We start from the raw sequence: 22,973 nt of genomic DNA, 5'->3' as shown, positions 1-22,973 counted from the left end.
AATTTTTTATTTAATAATTTTTAACTTCCAGTTAAACCACCTGTATTTTTAAAAACCATTTTTGCTGAGCATGGTAATGCACTCATATAATCCCAGTCTTTGGGCAGCTGAAGCAGGAGGATTCAGAATTTGAGAGCAACCTCTGTTTGAAACTCTATCCCAAAAACCAAATAAACAAAATCATTAAATTATTTTAAAATCAGCATCCCTCAAAACATGCTGTATTTAAATCTAAATCTGTAAGTTAGCAGAAAATATCATCCTGATATTTTCTAACTAACCCTAGACTCAGAAGGACAAACATTGTATGTACTCACTCATAAGTGGATACTAGATGTAAGGCAAAGTATAACAAGACTATAACCCACAGCTCCTGAGAAGCTAGCTAACAAGGAGGGGCCCTAAGAGAGACACATAGATCGCCCTGAGATCTACATGAGCAAACTGGGAGTGGGGTGGAGAGAATAGAGGGCAAAGAATGGGGGATAAGAACATAAGGAAATGGGAGGGTCGATCTGGAACAGGGACAGAGTGGGAGAGCAAGGAAAGACTATGATAAATGAAGACATCATGGGAATAGGAAGAGGCAGGGTGCCAGGGAAGCTCTCAGGAACCCACAAAAATGACCCCACCTTGGACTACTGAGAGGGTGCCTGGTCTAGTGAATACCCTAACTGTCATCATAGAGCCTTCATCCAGTGACTAATGGAAGCAGATGCAGAGATCCACAGCAGAGCGCAAGGCTGAGCTCCGGGAATTCAATCAATGAGAGAGAGGAGGGATTCTGTGGGCAGGACGTGGAGACCATGATGGGAAAACGTGCAAAGATGACCAGCCACACTGAGTCACTATTATATATTATATGAGTGCATATAATAGTGGAAACCCATGAACTGTGGACTAATAGCTATGAAGCCTCCATAGGACTAGACTAGGCATTCTGGATATGGGAGACATTTGTTTAGCTTGAACTGTTTGGGGGGCCCCCAGGCAGGGGGATCGGGATCCTTCCCTGGCGTGTGGGCAGGCTTTTTAGAGCCCAGTGCCTAGGATGTGACAGCCTTGATGCAGAGGGTGGGGCTCGGACCTGCCTCAGCAGAGTGTGCCAGGCTCTGCTAACTCCCCATAGGAAACCTTGATTTGGAAAATGTGGGGATGGAGGGTGGGTTGGGGGGAAAGGCTGAAAGGGGAGGTGAGAAGAGGGAAGAGGGGGGATTTGTGGTTGGTATGTAAAGTGAATAGAAAATTTCTTAATAAAAAAATGAAAAAAAAAAAAAAGAAAGTAAGTTCAGGAGTGAGGGTTTTTTTCCCCTCTTAGCATTTCTATGTTATGTGCTGATTATTATAGAGCAGGAACCTATGATGTTGTGTCACCTGGGACTGTTATCCCAGTAACAATATCATGAAATGTTTATTGCATTTTTTAAAACTGAATATAAAATTTATTGATTTATCTCTACCCACAAAAAAAAAAGAAAGACAAAAATCATGACAAAAATATATGGAAGCTTCAGGTTAATGTTAAAATTTTATATTATAAAACTGGAAAAATAATTTCCATGGTGTTCTTACATGTTAACTATTCTTTGAGAGAATTATAAGAAATAGTTCCTGGTATATTTAACCATACAACATGTTTGTCTTAAACTCAATGTTTGCGTCCCCTCAAATTTACATAGTGAAGCCCTAATCCTTAGTCTGATGATATCTGAAGACAGGAACTCTGGAGAGCAATGCGAATTAGATAAGGCCCTTATGATGGGATTAGCACCCTTTTAAAACTGACACCAAGAAGCACGTGCTAGTGTGCTGGTTTGCATGTTCTTTCCAAACCAAAAGAGAAATCACTAAAGCATGCAACTAAATGGCATCCTTCTTCAAGGAAAGAAAAGAGCCTTTACTATGCTGACACTTGGGATCCCCAACTTCTAACCTCCAAAAACACCCAGTTCATGAAATTTTATTACAGCAATCTGAATTAAGTCACTTTCATTGTTTTCCAGAGAATGTATTATCAAAATGATTTCAACTAAATAAATTTAAAATATGCTGACTTAAATAAACATTTTTTTTTCAGGGCAAGCGATATAGAAACAAATCAGATGCTTGACTAGCACTTGTTTGATACTAAATAAATTTGGTTAAAACCTCAAATAACTCCCAAATATTTCAGACATTTATGAACGCTCTTATTATTAAATTTTATTCCTACAATCATTTTGGCTCTAACAAGACAGACATATGGTATATTAAAGCAGAAAATATAATTTCCCAAGGTCATTATCAGAATGAGGAGAAGGGGTATTAACTGAGAGAGAATAAAATTATGTAGAGAATTTTTAAATCCTACGTTTACTAGCTATATAGCTTTCTTTATATTTCAGTTTTCTTCATCTGATAAACAGGGATAAAACTTAACTTTCCTGCTGTTTAATAAGAACAATTATAAAAATTAATGAATGGAAAAATTATGAAAAGCTACAAGAGCAAAATAAAATTTAAATATAATGACAAAACTCAAAAATTAGACATTAGATAGTAATTCTTGTCACTTCATCATTTTAAAGATAAGACAACAGATACCAGTTTAGATAAAAAGAGTACAGGAATTGGTTGGTGGTAAACACCTTTAATCCCAGAGGGATTAGGAGGCAGAGACAGGTGGATATCTGTTAGGTGAAGGCCAGCCTGGTGCACATAGTGAGTTCCATGCCAGCCAGTGCTACACAGTGAGACTCTTGTCTCAATCAATCAATCAATCAATATGAATAAAAAATAAAGTACAATGGGTCTGTGATAAAATTACTGTACCTTTTGATACTGTGAAATTGTCATTTTGATCTTTCAAAACTACAAAGCTGTGTACATGTTATTATTTAAAAGTAAAGACAGCAAATCCAATTTGCAACCTCAAAAAGACAAGTTTTCAGAAGAATGATAATTACACTTACACTGAGCGCACTGATTTGCTTTCTCGTTTCAATGTGAGGAAATGAAACTTTGCTATTGTAGACACTTGCTGTTTCCAAAGGCTCATGGTGCTCACTAGAGAAGCTTTTGTTTCAGAAAGAATAAGTAAACTCTGTTCCATTTCATCAAAAGATTTTGAATCCATTTCTTCTTCCAGGGGCTGCTGTGTAAATACGCTATAATCTACTTGCCAATAAAAGTAAACAAACAAACAAAAATTCTGGAATATGTTTGGAATACAAAGATTAAAAACTAAGACATGTCAACTTTACAGAATGAATCTGGCAGTGATGTGGAACAAAAATGGAACTCTTATACACTTTGTCAACATCTATTCAAGTTGAACACGTGCTAAGTTTCAATCATAAAATTCTCAGCTCACATTCTCATCTTGTACTACATAGCTCCAGCTTCGCTCTTTGCCACACCACACAAGATGCTCTTGGCAAGGTTACTAGTGTCTTCCCCACTACCAAGCCCCTCGTTATCCCATTTCCAAAACTATTTTCTTTCCTCACTTTACTCTGTATGCTATTTGATAATTAAATGTCCACTTTCTCTTTCCCCAAAGACAGCTTTTTCTCAAATTTCCCTTCTCTGTTCTTTAGTGAAGAAAGAAAATTCTAATTGTCAGCCCTTCTCTTGCTCCTTGACTGCTTACCATCAGGGGTTGCCCTTTACACCTCTATATTCTCCCACCAAGTGTTCTTACCTATTTCCATAAAACAGTATCTTTGTGACTTCAGAATTTCCATGTCTAGCCCTCACAACTTCACTTAGCTTCAGATACATGTCAAACAATGACAGCAAAAATGCATCCTATCTTTACATAACCCTATCCTTCTCTCAGGAAGTAGCAATCCTGCATCAGGTTCTCAAAGCAAAAACTTGAGATTGATTCTTGATCCCTCCCTAAGAATCCTCAGCAAATCATTATTGCTGAGATCAATACAACACAAACCCACTTCCTGCAGATTTTACTGCCATCCTAATTCAAAGATTTACATACAAGTTTCCTCACTGATCTGCTCTTCTTTCACGGTACAATTATCATTCAATAATTAGAAACATTTTTTTCAGTGCTGGACACAAACCCAGAATCTTTGAGATGCCAGACAAGTGCTCTATAATGGAGCTACCTTTCCAACCAAGAATGTGTTCACTAAAACACAAATCAGGACTTACTAAGTTATTCCTTTGCTCTAAAACCCTTTGACATTGTACTAAAAAAATTAAAGGAAGCTCTTCTCAGATACTCAGAAGCAAAACATGACCCAGCTCTTGGGGTACTCTCTGACATCAATGTAATATTACTTTCTTCATGGTTCCTGCCATGGTGACCTGTGTTTTCATACTTCAAAGACATCTAATTAATGTCTCAACAACTGAGAAGTAGAAATTTTCTTTATATAGTACATTTTGTCCTAAAATATTTGCATGTCTGGATTTTTATGGTAATTGACATCTCAGTTCAAATATCTTCTCAATGAAGTCCTCCCTGACAATAAAACCTTCCAAGAATATCATATCATTTCCTTCATAATTTCTATCACTATTCACAAATACTTCAGCTACTTATTTACTTCTGTCTTTGGTTCCACAAAACAACACAAACTTCATAAAGTTGCATAATTTATTTGCTTATAAAATTTTTTGTCTTGTCCAATTCACTGACTGATATTTTTAGTTCTGTTTTTACCTGCTTGGTCAATCTCTGCTTCAACTTCTAGCTTTAAGAATACATCTTCCAATGTTGTCATGGAAACACCATAAGAAATAACACCCAGATTTGAATGAATGTCTAGAGCAGAAAACAAACCTAGAAGAAAGAAAAACACAGGTTGAATGGTATAGAGCTCTCATAAGTCGTGCAGAAGGCTGACATCTCGAGATGGCTCAGCATTTAAAAGCAAATACGCTCTTACTGAGGACCCAAGTTCAGTTCCTTGCACCAATGTTGGGGTAACCCACAACTCTAGCTCATGGGAATCTGATGCCTCCGAGAAGCCTACACAGGCACCTGGATTCACATACAAATACCTTCTCCCCACACACATAATCTAAAATAAAATTAATATAAATTGACCTATAACACCACTCAAAAATAATACAAATTAGTCTAAAATACATTCAAAAACGGGTATAAGGCAGGCAGGCAGGCCCAGTAATTCATGTCTGTGACCTCAGCAGCACTCTAGAGGCTGAGGTAAGAGGACTAGCATGGAATTAAGAGCAGCCAGGAATACATGGTGAGGTCCAAGCCAAGAAAGAAAGAGAAAGAAAAAGAAAGAGAGAGAGAGAGAGAGAGAGAGAGAGAGAGAGAGAGAGAAAGAGAGAGAGAAAGAAAGAGAAAATTAGAATATTATTAAATTTAGTCAGCATAGTGGAACTCAAAGATTTTGATCTCAGGATACTTTTAACATTATTATAAATTCCAAAGAATGCCAAGGAAATTATATTTATGGAAAAATATTAGAACTCCATTAATGTTATAAATTAAAATTAATAAATATTTCATAGCACTTAAATGATAATTCTAAATTAAAATAATTACTTTATAATTTATTCTGAAATTACAAATTATTTGAAAACATGCACAAAGCCTCCCTACACACATGTACACCAAAACCAAACAACCACAACAACAAAAAACACAGACATACGCATATTGTCCTCAGGAAACCCACAACAAATTGTGGCTTTTTTTGACACAGGGTCGGCCACAGGGTCGGTTGCTCTGGGATGTGCTATGCAGACTAGACTGGCCTCATACCTGTAGCCATCCTCCGGCTGCCTCTGCCTCCCAAGTGCTATGATTACAGATGGGCACCACCAAACCAAGCCTTAATTAATTCTTTTTATTTTTTTTTGGTTTTTTGAGACAGGTTTCTCTGTGTAGTTTTGGTGCCTGTCCTGGATCTCACTCTGTAGCTCAGGCCGGCCTCGAACTCATAGAGATCCACCTGGCTCTGCCTCCCGAGTGCTGGGATTAAAGGTGTGCGCCACCACCGCCTGGCTAATTTTTTTCTTAACAACATAAACATAATTCTCTTTATTTGCATTGATTATTTAAATTAACAAATTATAGTTCCATACTATTTGTAAAAAGATAAAAACAAGAAGCACACACATTAGTATTCAGTATTTCAGGCTCAAAGACTAGGTAAAGTAAAAAACTACAAGTTCTGGCAGCTGGGACTATTACATAGAAAAATCATCAAAAAACCTATTCCCAAAACAAAAGTCCTAGTCAATCAAGAAACTGAAAAGTAAAAGTATACCTGAAAATTTGTCCATGTCTTTGAAAGGCAAGCTATACACAAGCTGTTGGTCATTCTGTTGCAGTAAAGTAGCTGCAGGTATGTGCTGCCTAACCAGTGAAGAAAGTGATTCTGTGGCACAGTATCTGTCAATGTACATGCTAGAGAAAGCCAAAATCATGATTTTTATGATTATTCCATAAACAACCAACACTAAATTCTGAATGTTTAAATTGTATCACTAACATAGTTAAGGCACAATATAGCAAGCCCTAAAAATAGTAACAGCAGGTCAAGCACAAATACAAATAGAGTAAAGTCAGAGAAGAACAAGTGTTACCTCAGGCGGTAGCCGATTCCCCATTTACTCTTTAGGAAAATTGAAGAACCAACACATTTCAGCATTCCTTGTGATATGACAGCTTTCCTATCTACAAAGTGGAATTCACAGTTCAATGGCTAAGTTAATTAGCATACATCCAAGTATTATATCATTAATCATCACAACAACATTATGAGGAAGACACTAGAATACCATCACCTATTTTTTTCAGATGAGAATATTGAGAGAAGACAAATACACACTGTTTAGACATGTTTCGCATAGCTACTACCATAATGAAGTCAGGAACTGTACTCAGGCAGCCTAACTCCAGAGTGCATACCCCACATAGCTCACACTCTTCTTAAAGGAACTTATAGTACAGGAGTTTTCATAATTCCTGTATAACCAAATGTACAAAGAAAGGAAACATAATAACAATAAAAACATTAGTTCATTGGATTCTTTTTGATAGAGATACTGCTGAAGAGATGAGTGAACTTATCCATTTATTATACTACACAAGCAACTAGAAAAAGAAGTTATAGTAGTTCGAACTCTCAGACCTTTGCTCTAGGTGTTAAAAAACCAATTCTAACATAAACCTGGACTCTGTGTGTGTCCATACAAAACTGCACATAAATGGTTAACAGGCCAGTGAAACCTGCCTTAGAATGATCTGCTTATAAAGCTCGCCCTTGACTAGTACCTGGGAATCTGGACGGAGGAAGATTTCTATTAGTGTCAAAAACTCTACACACACACAAATATAGTTTATGCTGAATGCGTGTCTTCCTTTAAGGAGTCTAGAATTGTCCTGTGTTATGAAGTCTTGAACTGCTCTGTTAGGAAGAGTAGCTCTATGACCAGTACCCACAGGAGTCATGGGTACTGAGTCTCTACTAAACTATAAGACAATATTTTATAAATACGGTACAAGTAAGTTACGGAGAAATTAAGGGACTCTGGGAATCTGTGCCTGGCTTCCTCCAGATTGTGCCTCATATGATTTAGTCCTTTGCCAATTTTGCTTCACAGCCTTTTGCTTTAATAAATTAATATATAATGAGTATAGTAATATGGAAAATCTTATATGAGTTCTTTTGGGAACTCACTGAAACAGGATGATTTGGGAAAGACTGAACACAGAAATATATAATTTTTCATTTTTAAAAATATTTTTGTTTAGACTGTACACCATGATATAATTATTCCTTGGGATTTAGCATTTCCATGGGATTTAGCATTTCCATGTTTATCTCTCTTCAGGCTTGTGAACTTATCTTATTAAAGTAAAGCAAAAATCTCACCAGCAAGAATGTCAGCTTCATCCATAAAATGAGTACTGAATACTGTCACTCTGTTAGCTTTTCTGTATTTTAAAAGATTCCAAACAATGTGACGAGAGCAGGGGTCCATTCCTGCTGTTGGTTCATCTAGCAGTAGTATCTGAGTGAACATAGGTATAAAAAAAAGCAAGAAAACCAAATATTTAAAATTTATGTGGACACTGGAAAATCTCTCTATTTCAAGTTAATATTTTCACCTGAAAATCTGTTTTTCATTCTTATATAAAGTTTGTATAAATGTTTAAAATTGTAAGTGAATCTTTTCTGTGGTTACTTATATATAAGACACTGGTATAACAATCGGACAAATAAAGTGAAAAAATATTAAGTATATTGCTATATATAATTGAATCTGCATATAAGCAAGTGATTTTTTAGAGGATGTCCTGTATCATTTCAAGGTAAGTAAGCATTTTCAGGGGACAGGACACTTATTCTTTCTATTTTTTTAGGGGAACTTTTTATTAAGATAGACTCTTACTATATAGTCTAGACCGGCCTTGAACTCATCTCAGCTTCCTGAGTGCTGGATTACAGGCATGTGCCACCTCGTCTGGCTTCAAATTGTTTTTAATTTAAAAAACATGATAGTGGGTGCTAGCAGAAAGTACAGGTAATAAAAATTCAGAATCCATCCTGATCCCATGCTACAGTAGAAAGGAGGAACACAGCAGGAGAGTGGTTTCCATAGGCTCTCGGTCATAAACACATACATGAGCTTTTTAACTATGCGTAAGGCAAAGTTGCTTCTCTGTTTCTACAAGCTAGGGAACAAACACATATAAAATTAGTGCACCCAGATAGTGGCTAACTTAATTATCCCTTTAATTTTTGTCTTGTTTTAACTTTTTAAAAATCTATTTATTATTTTATATGTATGAGTGTTTTGCATGAATGCACGTCTGTGCACTTCATGTATACCTGGTGTCCCAGAAACCAGAAAAGTGTATCAGATCCTCCTGGAACTGGAGTAAGAAACTGGAGTGAGTCACTATGTGGGTGCTGGGAAACGAACACAGGTCCCCTAGAAGAGCAGTCAGTGCTCTTAACCACCAAGGTACATCTCCAGCCCCATAACCTTTTATATCTAATACAATTTAAAATTATCTCACCAGTGAAATTAATACTATATTTACCTTCGGATTCCCAAGAACTGCAATTCCTAAAGACAGCTTTCTTTTTTGGCCCCCACTTAATTTTTTTGCTTGGTTATCTTTGATGGCTTGCATGTCCAAATCCAGTAAAACCTTTTGCACCTGTAAAAGTAAAGTGTGAACAATGTCATTTTAACAACCATATAATTTCCATAATCATCAAAATTAGTTTTTATATATCTTAAGTTTTATGTATCTAAAGTTTTGAAGTATTATTTTAAGCATCATTTAAGCAGTATAATTTTTAAATTAGTTTTAATATCAACTTAAAAATGTTAGGATGTGCTTAATTTTTACGAATATTATACATAATTTTGGAAATAATAAGTAACAAGGTTCTTAGAGGAAGTCTGTTTCAATTTTGTGCCTTGCTGGGTAATGGGGAAGGAAAAAAGATGAGTCTGAAGGCTCTGTGTGTACTGAGGCAGGGAGAGTGGTGTGCAGAAGAGGGGTGAGGGCAGAGCAGATGAGAGGAAGGGAGGGAAAAGTAAGTACCTTCCAGACGAAAAAGAATTATTCACATGTGCTAAGGTATGTACTCCACATCCCTCTAATTCTTCATATTTTCTGTTTACTGGCCCAGACAGGTTTTATATGTTTAGATTTTCAAGCATATTTATTGCACAAATATTACAAAGTATATTAATTTATAGGAAATACAGTGATGGTTTATATATGGATAACATACTTCTTGTATTATATTGTTGGCTGGGATTCCTTTGATTGAAGCCAAAATTGATAAATTTTCTTCTACTGTCAAAACATCAAAGTTTATATCTAACTGTGGACAAATGCCAATCATTTTTCTTGCTTCAAACATTTCATCTATTTCAGAGACTCTGTGTCCATATATAGAAGCAAAGCCTAAAAGCAAAATATTTATATTTACATTAAAGACATTGAGTGTTAAAAAAATTCATGTTTTGATGTAACTAATAATTTACTTTTGTTACAACAAAATGTTACAACATGTGCAAAGCCAGAATTAATATAAAGTTAGAAGACATAGCATTCTCATTTAGATAGTATTGGTGGTATGTTTTCACTTATATTTGAAACTCATTTTCCTTCATTTCCAGGCCATATTATATAGTGGAAAGAACAATAAACTACAGGCTTAACATGAAACATCTATATAACTACAGTGACACTATTTACATTTATGGTTCAGTAAAGACTTCTTTCACCTTCAGATACTATGAGATAATGAAGTAAGATCTACAAATTTTGCACAAGCTGGCTGTATGATCTTGAACATAATGTCTTGAATTCCAGCTTACTTATTTCTCAAATGAATGATAATATGCTCCACTTATGAACTGTTAAATCACATGATAATGTATGGTGATCTCTAACAAAAGTCATATGTCTAAAGTATAAGATATTACAACTAATGTCAGAGAACATCGCAAATAAAAATAAAGAACAGGTCACACTAATTTCGAAGTTCAAGTCTTGTTTACAAAGTTGAAATGCAGATTCAATATTATCTGGTCCCTTTATGATAAAATTTACTTCACTGACAATATAGTAATTGCAGAAACATGAGAATTTCACACAGAGTTTACACCTATAAAACAATCCCAGATCTAGACTATACCTTTGAGGTACTGCTTCTAAAATTTTATTTTAGAAGATAGTGTTGATATTTATCATTCTTTCCTTCATCTGCATATTGAGATTGTGTTTTTTTCCAATATCAATTTAATTTCCAATTAGTTACTTACTGATTTATTTTCTCATGTAAATAAGGAATAAGGACCTGTACACATATAAATATGTGATGGAAATAGGTGTATTAAATAAATACAAAATAAAGTAAATCAAAATAAGTAGTTAAAAATTTAGATTTTTTTTGTACTTTATTAAATATCATGGGACCAATTTCTTATTTTAAAAAAATAGTGTATATAGTAAAAAAAAAAACTTCTTCATAGATGTAGAAATAGCTATTCCAAATCACTGCATAAATCATCTAGTATACATGTAAAGAGACAAATAATTGCTACATACTGTGAATCCTTCATTAATAATGCTTACAAAATTTTAAGATTTTTTTCTTCTAAGTGAGAAAACTCTTACCATCAGAAGGTGGGCACAATCCACAAAGAATATTCATCAGTGTACTTTTTCCTGTTCCACTATGACCCAGTAATGCAGTAATTTGACCTTCATATATGTCAAATGACAAATCTAGTTCAGGGAAAAAGAGAAGGCTCAAATGTGTTTTTAATTTCTGTTCAGCTATATACGGCAATTCATAATTCCAAGCAATCTTAAGGAAGACAAATTTCAATACATAAAGTTAACAACATAGTTTATGCAGTTAAGTAGCATCAACATAGTCAGTGGTTTAAATAACAGGAAATGTAAATAAACTGTTATTAATTTGTTCTGACACTAAGATTTAAGGTATACACAAAGTATTTGAAGGTTTTCTGTGTACTGACTTTTAAAAATTATCAAGGAAATTAAAAGAAAAATTTATCTCACAAAGGTATCTGAAGACATGTTAAATACAGTGGAAACAAAAAGAACAAAACAAGGAGTTGATACCAGAAGCACAGGAATAGCTAAGAGAATATGTAAAAGGTTAAATTTGTACAATTTTTCTTATTTTCATTTTATGTGCACAGATATTTTGCCTGCATGCGTCAGATGCCTTGGAAGTGTAGTTACAGACAATTGTGAACTGCCATGTAAGTGCTGGGAATTGGACTCAGGTCCTCTGGAAACAAAGCCGGTGTTCCTAACTACTAAGCCATCTATCTCTCCAGCCCCTAAGAGTTCAATTTAATGAATTATGTACAACTAGATGGCTCTATAATCAACTGAAGGAGGACAGATATGAACAACTCAAATGACAAAGCAGGAATGAACTAGTCAAGAAACGACCCTAAGACTGAGAGAAAGCTCCTGGTAGGAAGCCTCACTGTTCACTCAGCCATGCAAGGCTGACTGACTGATTAGAACTTCCATGATCTGGAGAGGTTGAAATGTTGCAGGTCCAGAGCCTAATTATGATTTATCTTGGACTACTGTGTGCCCCTGTAATAGTCATTCCTTCCCCACATCTGCTAGTACAGACAAAAAAAAAAGTTTCTGGGCTACAAGCTACTTGATGGAGGCACAGACCCACTGCTTCCCAGAGTTGGTGGTAAGCATGGCTCCCAGAGCTGGCGGTAAACGTACCTAGGCCATGTTGGGAAACCTAACGGAGCAGAGTCAGCCAAAGCTGCTATGCTTCACAGAAGATACTGTCAGACATTCTGCAGGACACAGGGGAAAGCAACTGATGAATTTTGCCAATAGGTAAGACAATTCTTCAAATTTTCTGCTTCACAAAAAAGTCTGCCAGAGACTCTAGACCTGCAGGCTGAAGATGAATGCCTCAATGTTGCAGAGGAACTTTGGGTGACTGTCCAGACAGCCAGATGTCTCTGTCATTTCTAGAATTTTGGAAGTTGCTTATAATGCACCTCCTGTTTACTTAGGGAATATTATATCCTTCTGGGATCTTTGATGGAGTTGAAGACTAGAGTGTTACAATTATAGTTTTCCTTAGTAATCATAAAAGATAAATTAGGTATAAAACTTTAGACTCACAAAAATAGGGGATGATAGAATATTTTCTAATTTTGCCAAATACAAATAGACTAGCTAGTGTAACTGTAATTACTGCTTGATAATTTTTTTGGTGTGTGTAATTTCACTATGTTAAAGTTAAAACCTTCCTTTTTTATTAGAAAGAAAAAGGAAAGTGTTGTGGGATGTCTTTCTGTATGCTGTGAGTATATGTTTCTCCCATTGGTTAATAAATAAAGCTGCATTGGCCTATGGCAAAACAGGTTATAGCCAGGCAGGAAATCCAAGCAAAGATATATAGAGAGGAGAAAGGCAGAGTTGGGGGAGACGCTGCAAGCCACCACCATGAGAAGCAAGATGTGAAAGAACACGTAATGCCACGAAGCCACGTGGCAAAACAAGAAGCCTGAGCCATAGCCCATACAGTTTGTAATTAATATAAGGCTCTGTGTGTTTACTTGGGACCAAGTGATTATGGGACCCAGTGGGAGACAGGAAAACTTCCAACTACACTTCTGTTTTCTTATTTTTGCATTTTGAGGCATTTTAAAATATTCTAGATAAAAGTGCTTTGTTGGACATAGGATTTACAAACCTTTCTTCCAATCTATTACTTTTTTCATTTCCTTAGCAGTATCTTACAAAGAGCAGAAGACTTTTTCAATCGGGTACAGTTTGTGCTTCTGGAACCATAACTATAAAACTTCTGTTTAACCAAGTCTCAAAATATTTCTCCTAGTTTTAATTCTTTAAGTTTTATTGTCATAAGTTTTGTATTTGGTTGTATGACCCGATTTCCACTAGGTTTTGTATACAGTGTTCAGCATGGATCACAGTTCATATTTTTCTAGTTTTGTTTTAAACTTTATTGAAAATTTAATTCTTATAAAAATTTAAGTAATATTTCAGTTGTAGCTGGAGTTTTTCTATGTCCCAGCTGGCCAGCGGTTGGGACAAATCTCTCCCACTCGCACCCCCCAAGTAAGCACACAGAGGCTTATATTAATTATAACTGCTTCGCCATTAGCTCAGGCTTATTACTGACTAGCTCTTACACTTAAATTAACCCATAATTCTTATTTATGTTTAGCCACGTGGCTTGGTACCTTTTCTCAATTCTGCCTTGTCATCTTGCTTCCTCTATGTCTGGCTGGCGACACGTGACTCGGTCCTTCCTGTTCCCAGCATTCCTCTCTTCCGCTGGCCCTGCCTATACTACCTGCCTGGCTACTGGCCAATCAGTGTTTTATTAAACCGGTGTACAAGGGCATTATCCCACAGCATTCTGTGTTCTCTATTTCACTGCTTTTTCTATTTCTTTTATGCCAAGAAAAAAAGTCGTGATTACTATAATCTTGAAGCAAGGTAATAATAAACTCCAAATCTGTCATTGTTGTTGTTGTTGTTTACATTTGTTTGGGGAATTCTAAGTCATTTAACTTATACATAATTTTTAGAATCCACTTTTCAAAATGAACAAAAAAGTCTAACAGAATTTTGATTGAGTGTGAATCTATAAAATCTGGATAGAATTCACATCTACACATTCAACCCTTAAACATGGTATTTCTGTCTAGTTCTTAAAGCTTTGTCAGGAATGTTCTGTACTTTTTATATATAAATATATATATATATATATATATATATATATATTTATTTATTTATTTATTTATTTATCTTGGACCCTGTCACTCTTCTAAGCACATTTTTAGTTTTACTATTTTTATTACAGAGACTGATCATTTCATCTGAAAGTAAGTTGATTTCATTGGTTCCTTTACAACCTGGGTATCATTTATTTCTTTCTCTTGCTTCTTGGCATTGGCAGTAACTTCCAGTTGAATAACTCACATTGGAGGCGATACCTAAGCTTTAATGTCAAGTAAAACAATTAAAGAATCATTTATCATTAATAGCACTGCAGCCAGAAATGATAGACTCATATATTGGGCCTAATTTAAATTAAGAATTTGCTTATGCTCATCAAAACACACTGTTCAGAAGCAAAAGGCATGCTTCAAATTAGAATAGGATATCTGAATACCTTTATCTAACACAAGCCATGAATCTAAAATATTAAAAATGAAAAACTTAAATAGGTACTTTAGAAAGAAGAACATTCAAATGCCCAATGAAGGAATGATAAGGAGCACTATGTATTGGGCCAATGTAAAATAAAACTATACTAACATACCACTGTACCCTACCAGAGTAAAGTCACATAGATTAAAAATGTCAGTGTATGTGTATTTTACTGATCCTGGAAGATATTTACATATTGCAAAATGTACCCCAATTCTCAAGATAGTTCATCACAACAAACAGAATCTTAAAAAGAGATAACTAACAGATATACATGTATACAATAATAAAGTGTAAAAGAACAAAATATAAACTGGTTCAAATAGTTGGGTATTCCCATGTTAACAGATATCACTTTCTGGCTTTATTAACTTCCATGTTGTAAGTTTTATTATCAACATTAGTCACATAAAGTATCTATAATGGCAAGACAGAAAATCCTAACAGGTAAGTTTAAACTTCCTCATTTGTACTATGATGCTATGAACTAAATTCTGGGCAGGGTACTTACTTCTCAAAGCCTCCACATTTTCATTTTTTTTTCTATAGGCCTTCTGAATACCATTTATTCTGAAAAACACAGATTTATATTAGAAATATACACAAAAATGTATGATTACATGTGTTTACACATATGATATTTTTATCCAAGCTATCTTAATTGCTTTAAGATGTACCTTTTAAATTCTGAACTAGCTATATATCTCTAGCAATATAAGATACATTGCACACTATTTAAAATAGTGATGTACACATGTACCTCGGGTAACACATATTCAAATTTGGGAAAAAAAAAATGGATGAGTGGAACTAGAGGGATATTTTGTAATCACATGTTCAAAACAAGAATAAATTTGCATTATTGTACAAAAAATGGAGGAGGAAAGAAAAGGCTGAAATATTTAATAGGGAAAAATAATAAACCACCTTCCTGCTAAAACAAAAAAACAAAGAAAAGTGACATTAAGGACACAATTATCTAAGAAACTATAAAAGTACACTGCTGCTCTCCATTTTTTCCATCATTCACTCCTTTTCATGCTCAGATAACTTCTAAGTGAAGCACTTGCTTCAAGGAATTTACAGATTATTTTCATTTTTCATTAAAGGAGATATAAACTAGATGTCATTTTATGTCAGCAATATCAAACTGCCTACAAATGTGAATTTTCTCATTCCACATCTTTTATGATAGTACAACACAGGATTTAAATGTCACAATTTCCATCAACAGTTCTATCTATACTTCCAAAAATGAATCGTACCTTATAGCTTCTTTTCCTATAAATTCTGAAGAAACAGGCTCAACAATTTCACTAAGACTAATATTCCCATTAACGTTGCCCTCTGATAGCTCCTTATAATTTCTTTTGGTTTTTGACCAATATGATGGTTTTAGAAAGTATAAAGATGATCTCCTTAAGCCAAATTCTCCTAAAAATAGAAAGTAAAAACAGAGCTATAAGAAATTCTTTCTGAAAGCATTTTTAAAATCATAGATAGTAAATAACCTTATTTTCTTAATTTTGATTTTAAAAGTCATATTAGATGGGTGTGGTAGCACATACACTGAATCCTAGCACATGGGAAGCAGAGGCAGACAGATTCTGAGGTTAAAGCTAGCAGAAACTACACAGCAAGTTCCAGCCCAGAAAAGATTATAGAGTAAGACCTTGTCTCAAAAGAAAATTAGTAATAATTAATTAAATAAAGTCATATTAACTGGTATTTACCATATTAGATAGACCTGGAATTCAGAAAAATATAATGAGGACCTCAAGAACACATGGTAAATGATGAAGGGGGACAATCATATACAAACATCACTAAAGGTACTCAGTGGGTTGTATTTACATATTTATGCATTTAGACAGATATTTAGATAGACAGACAGAAAGACAGATAGATGTAACTACAACAAAAAAAGAGGCCATGAATTTGGGGGGGGCAGGGACATGAAAAGAGTTGGAGGGAGTAAAGTGAAAGGCACATAATGTAATTGTATTTTAATTTTTAAAAACGAAATTAAATTTTTAAAAGTTGAAGAAAAGTGTTTGGAGTTACAAGATTGCTTCATAGTTTTAGATTTTAAAGAGTTAAATAAAATAGTTTTAAGAGATTAATATAAGTAAGGATTGAGCTGTGAAGTTCAACTAACCTTTCAAAACAAACATCCTTTTTACACAATCTCCTTATGTTCACTAGAGGGTGGTGAATACACAACATAATGTATATTGTGAATATATGCATATATATTACTTAAAAGCAAATTAAACCACCAAAGACTTAAAATACTCTGACTAGGAGGGGGAAAAAAGTTAAACTGACCCTATATGAGCAAAATTCCTTTAGAATCTTTACAGTAACCAAGCACATACCTGGAATGACTTGATCAAGATAAACAGCCAGGAGGACATAGAATACACTATCAAGAGCCAGCATGACAACAGTAATGATTAGAGGATAGGGGCCTTCAGTCAAATTAGAAAATAAGGCACCGTCATTAAAATCTTCCAAATGCATGACCTGAAAACAAAAACACCAACTTTATTCACAAAGATGATTAGAACAAAGCTAACACTACTAATCATTTGTTTTATCCAGAGTGACATTAACAAAACTATTTAAAAAGTAATTAGAAACAAGCCGTTATAAGGAAAATAGTAAGGACCACCCAAAAGAGAGAGAGAGAGAGAGAGAGAAAGTTTACCTAAATGATTCATTTAATCATGGTTTCTATTCTGTGTGAGTTTTTTTGTTTTGTTTTGTTTTGTTTTTTAAGACAGGGTCTTTGTAGACTGAGCTGACCTTGAACTCAGAGATCTACTTGTCTCTGTCTCCTGATTAAAGGATTTAAAGGCATGCACCACCATGCCCATCTTTTAATTCCTTTTTTCCCAGTCTATGCTTCTGAAGCTTGTATGCAACAGTACAGTCTCAAAGTGTGTAACAATGACTCTTAAGTTTCAAGTAATTAAATCAATTGATTAATATATTTATAAATAATCTACTGCAATGTTACCTCATAAAACATCTACATAATATCAAACATAAATCACATATAATAACTGAGTTTATGTTCTACTCTATAAATAGCTCCTTAGGAGATTTATTTTTTCATTTGACTCTGACTATACATGTAAGAAAAATAAAAAAGCAAATTTATAATGTAAGTATTCTTAATTTAAATTTTTTTATGTATACAGATGTTTTGCCTGCAGGTGTGTGCCTGGTGCCGGAGGAGCAAAAGAGAGCATCAGATTCCTGTAACTAGAATTATAGCCACTTGAAAGCCACCATGGGGGTGCTAGGAATTGGACTTTGAACCTCTGGAAAAGTAGCTAGTTCTCTTAACCACTAAGATATCTCTCCTTTCCCTAATTCTAAATATTATTTAGATGAATGACAATTCTATGGCTCCTAGACTAATAAAACCTACCCTACACACTTAACATATTTTATTATTTTACTCGTGATAACTTTGTTCTGTGTCATACACAATTTTCTGCTCAGCATTCTTCTGAAATAAATTTAAGTGTTTACAATAGAGCAATGAAGATTATTTGGAACTCAACCAATGACTTCTAATAAACTGAGTTATTACACTGAAACAGAGTTATGAGATACACTAAAGCAAAAACTTAAGAACTTGTAAGCAAGATATTTAACTGAAAACTTAAAATTGGAGACATTATAAGTGACAGTAAATATAAGGTATACTCTAGTATATTTCTTTCTGATGAAATTTAACAATTTTCTTGCATCTCTTTCTCAAGAAGTGTTAGTGTTGTTTGTTTACAAACAAAAGGTGCTATTAGTGGTAGGACAAGACACTGCAACCAACTGGCAAGCAAAGAAAACACTTGGCGAATGAAAGATGAATGCATTACCTACCTGGGCAATACCAATCAGAAAGGTACACTGACAGAAAGGGCTGAAGAGCCACACTAGCGATTTGGGGAAACTTTCCATGAGGACTATCAAAAGGCCAACAAATCCAAGTGCCACAGTGACAAAAAACTCAACTACTCCCACGTGTTTTGATTTTTTAAAAAGAGGTGTCAGCATTAAAGCAAAAAACACCTAAAAAGCAGAAATGTTAAGGTTAATTTATAACTCATATACACTGATAGAAAAGCAAATTAACTTTTTTGTGAAAGAAAGTTGCATTCATGAGAAACTACAGCTGTTAAAATATAATTTCTAAATGCTACAGGAAGAAGCTTTGTTTTTACAGAAATAGAGATACACATTTAAAATTTTTAAACTGACAAATGTTAATGCCTACATTTATCTGTATAATAGGGAAACATAAGCACATTTATACAATGGAGTCCATGAGGAGCCATGTGTTGGCTAGCTAGCCCCAGGGACCCACCTGTTTCTATCCCCTCACCTTCCCAATCCTCAACCCCCACACTGGGGTTTCAAATACATTTATGTGGGTGCTGGAGATCTAAACTCAGGTCCTTACCGTCGTCAGGCAAGTACTTCCACCCAAGTCCCCAGTAAGTTTTTAAACAAAGAATCTATGTTTTAAACTGAGTGTTGAAAATGATATATTAGGTCATTATACTAGAAATAGGAGCTATTTATAATTTATTATTTTGAAGAATGGAAATGATAGTAAAAGTATTTAACAATATATAGACAGGCACATAAGTCAATCATAATAAAAACTGGAATCATTTAAAACAATGGTCAGTCATTATATTCATCAGTTAGCATACCAAATGACTATCAGACTACTAAAGAACTACATTTAAAAAAAAAAAGCCTTTAAAACTAATTGTCCTAGAGCATAAACTAATTTGAAAAAGTCAAGGCTTCATGAAAGGGGGAAAAATACAGCAGTGTACAATCTTCTACAAACTATACAAAGACAATAGCAGAACTACATTTAAATATAATATACCAAAAACAAGTTAGATTTAAACATGAGATTATAATTTTTCTAAAAGCATTATTATACAATACTACATCATGTACTATTTAGTTATTTATCTGTAAGTTAGTAAAAATATCTTTATGAAAAATTGACTAAGTTAATCAATGAAAAGATCATAAATGCATTATGAAGGTACTCTGATATTTCCAGTTAAAATACTCACAGATGATAATCCATATAAGAAGAAGAGTAGAAAAATTACAACGCTGCTACTCTGAGGGAATAAGGAAGAAGCTGTTGCAATGACTGCCATAAGAAGTGACATAAGGAAAATCAAACTTGTATACAGAAGAACCCAGGAAAGCCTACAATGAAAGCGCAAATACATTTATAGTCAAATGAACGCACTTCAGCAGTGAAAAAAAAAAAAGCTTTAAACTAAGCTTCAAATTTGTTTTAGCCATTTTATTCTTTAAATGAATTTATTTGCATGTGTTCATGTACTGAAAATTAATATTGTTAAATAACCAAAAATAAAGTATTAGTCAAGTCACAGGTGAATGTGACTGATATAGAGATAAAATGCTCTCTCAGCATCAAAAAGTTTTAAAATGTAATAGCAATTCATGATTAAAGCTAATACTCTCAAAATCCAAAAGAGCACCAGCATCTCTGATTCTCTTAAACTGTAAAAGTTTAGTAAGTCAATATAATTGTTTTCTTTATGAAATGAACTATAATTAAACCCTGAACCTTTGGTTATCAAAAACACAAAAGTCCTTACCAAGTAATGACATAATTACATACTCACACCATGTGAGCTGCTGATTAATAAGATCAAACTAGAGTCACTATTTTTACTCAAGAATTTCCCTCAAATTAGAGCTCAATGGAATTATTATAGTATTTAATTTTACATTTTATTTCTTTTCCCATTAGCATTGAAGAAAAATCATTTTAAAGAAAACTTCAAATATAAACATTTGAGTTAATATATTTATCACTTAGAGCTAAGTTCATCTAGCAATTTCAATACAAAAATAATAACCCATTGCTTCTTAAAAGCCATTTCTAGAACATTTAAAAAAAAAAGGTTAGGTGTAGTCACGCACACCTTTAATCCCAGCACTCAGGAGGCAGAGGAAGGAAGACCTCTGTGAGTTCAAGGCCACCCTGGTCTATCTAGGAAGTTCCAAGACAGCCAGAGTTACTTGTAGAGACCTCTTTCAAAATAACAGTATGGGGCTGGAGAGATAGCTCAGTGGTTAAGACCGTTCGTTGGCTCTTGCAGAGGACCTGGGTTTGATTCCTAGGACTGACACAGGGACTAAGAACCATCTGTAATTCCAGTTCCAGAGAATCCTGCTGTGGGATGTTCTGTATGGCAAATGTGTTGCTGATTGGTCAATAAATAAAATACTGACTGGCCATTGGCTAGGCAGGAAGTGTAGGCGGGACAAGGAGGAGAATAAAGCTGGGAAGTGGAAGGCTGAGTCAGACAGACACTGCCAGCCGCCATGATGACAAACAGCATGTGAAGATGCCGGTAAGCCACGAGCCACGTGGCAAGGTATAGATTAATAGAAATGGATTAATTTAAGCTGTAAGAACAGTTAGCAAGAAGCCTGCCACGGCCATACAGTTTGTAAGCAATATAAGTCTCTGTGTTTACTTGGTCGGGTCTGAGCTGCAGTGGGACTGGCGGGTGACAGAGATTTGTCCTGACTGTGGGCCAGGCAGGAAAACTCAAGCTACAAATGGCGTCCAACGTGGTGGCAAGAGTTTCTACCTAAAACCTGAGAAAAGATTCTAAAACGGAGCTAAAAACAGCTTCCTAATTGTCTCTCTCAAATGAGTGGCAGCTGCCGGTTTGAGCTACTTGTGGGTTCCTAGCCTGTGCGCTCGACCTGCAGTATGGTGGGAATGAGGCCTCTGCAAGTGGCAGATTAAGCTGCATGGTGGATTTAGACTTTGCTAGTACAAAACAAAAAAAGAGGTTTTTGGGCTACATGCTGCTTGGATAAAAGCATAGACCCATGATAGCTCCCAGAGCTGGTGGTAAACTACCACCGCCATGTTGGGAAGCTGAGGTGGGTGGAGACAGCAGCCACAGCTGCTGCAGTTTAAGGCAATAGATTCACAATAAGATAGATTCAGATGTAATAGTTTACAATGTGTGTAAAAGATACGTAGGCTTGAAAGAGACAAAAAAGGTGATATATAGAGTTATAGAAACAAATACATAGTTTTAAAAAATAAAGTCTTTAAAGAGACAGTAAAGGTAATATAGAAAATAAGCCACATAGAGATGAATATTACACAGAGAATCTGGATTGTGTTGTCTTTGGGATTTTTAACTGCAGAAAAACATTTGATTGTAAAAACTGTTGAATTATGCCAAAATGTATATTTTAAAGGTACCTTGACCTCAAAATTTGGATAAAAGGATATGTTGCTTTGGAAAAGAGTCTCTTTTGTTTCCGCAGAAAGCCAGAGGCTATGGATTTGTTCAAGATTAAGATACATCACGTTTGACCAGCCAAGACCCCCTGAAAGGTCTCCGATGACACCATGGCCCAGATGATTCAACATCCAGAATGGTTTCAAGGCAACTGGCTCAGACGATACAGCCTCACGGACTACTCCATGATCCTAAAATTTTCTTTGTGTCCCCATAAGATACAGCGCCCCCCTCCAGCAGGAAGTAGTAAGAGAAGCTACGCCCAAATTCCCAAATTATATGTAATTTTACTTTGTTAAGGTTAAAACCTTCCTTTTTGAAAAAAAAAAAGGGGGGGAGTGCTGTGGGATGTTCTGTATGGCAAATGTGTTGCTGATTGATCAATAAATAAAATGCTGATTGGCCATTGGCTAGGCAGGAAGTGTAGGTGGGACAAGGAGGAGAATAAAGCTGGGAAGTGGAAGGCTGAGTCAGACAGACACTGCCAGCCGCCATGATGACAAACAGCATGTGAAGATGCCGGTAAGCCACGAGCCACGTGGCAAGGTATAGATTAATGGAAATGGATTAATTTAAGCTATGAGAACAGTTAGCAAGAAGCCTGCCCCGGCCATACAGTTTGTAAGCAATATAAGTCTCTGTGTTTACTTGGTCGGGTCTGAGCTGCAGTGGGACTGGCAGGTGACAGAGATTTGTCCTGACTGTGGGCCAGGCAGGAAAACTCAAGCTACAGAATCCAATACTCTCTTCTGGCTTCTGCAAACACTGCACACACATGGTGCACAGACATACATGCAGGCAAAACATTCATACATGCAAAATAAAAATAAATTTAAAAAGTAAAGAAAATGTTAAGACATAATAAAAGCTTTATAATTGTTACAATAGGCAAAATAAAAATG

The 22,973-nt window shown here is 35.0% G+C and overlaps 1 protein-coding gene across 1 annotated transcript in view; it reads right to left on the bottom strand.

Annotated features, from left to right (window-relative positions):
• Positions 1-22,973, bottom strand: part of Abca5 (ATP binding cassette subfamily A member 5) — a 74,955-nt gene that overhangs the window by 34,177 nt on the left and 17,805 nt on the right. The window contains exons 7-19 of the mRNA XM_052756179.1: positions 19,834-19,975; positions 18,617-18,805; positions 17,101-17,248; positions 15,988-16,156; positions 15,234-15,292; positions 11,138-11,248; positions 9,744-9,919; positions 9,038-9,157; positions 7,863-8,001; positions 6,571-6,661; positions 6,252-6,391; positions 4,670-4,789; positions 2,952-3,153 (exon numbers count right to left, since the gene is read on the bottom strand). Of these exons, the coding sequence (XP_052612139.1) occupies positions 2,952-3,153; positions 4,670-4,789; positions 6,252-6,391; positions 6,571-6,661; positions 7,863-8,001; positions 9,038-9,157; positions 9,744-9,919; positions 11,138-11,248; positions 15,234-15,292; positions 15,988-16,156; positions 17,101-17,248; positions 18,617-18,805; positions 19,834-19,975 (1,806 nt within the window). The remainder of the gene's footprint in view (positions 1-2,951; positions 3,154-4,669; positions 4,790-6,251; positions 6,392-6,570; positions 6,662-7,862; positions 8,002-9,037; positions 9,158-9,743; positions 9,920-11,137; positions 11,249-15,233; positions 15,293-15,987; positions 16,157-17,100; positions 17,249-18,616; positions 18,806-19,833; positions 19,976-22,973) is intronic.

Source organism: Peromyscus californicus, unplaced genomic scaffold, assembly GCF_007827085.1.
Source record: "Peromyscus californicus insignis strain IS unplaced genomic scaffold, ASM782708v3 Scaffold_3__1_contigs__length_106647218, whole genome shotgun sequence".
Classification (NCBI taxonomy): domain Eukaryota; kingdom Metazoa; phylum Chordata; class Mammalia; order Rodentia; family Cricetidae; genus Peromyscus; species Peromyscus californicus.
This window is presented reverse-complemented; position numbering and strand designations above follow the sequence as displayed.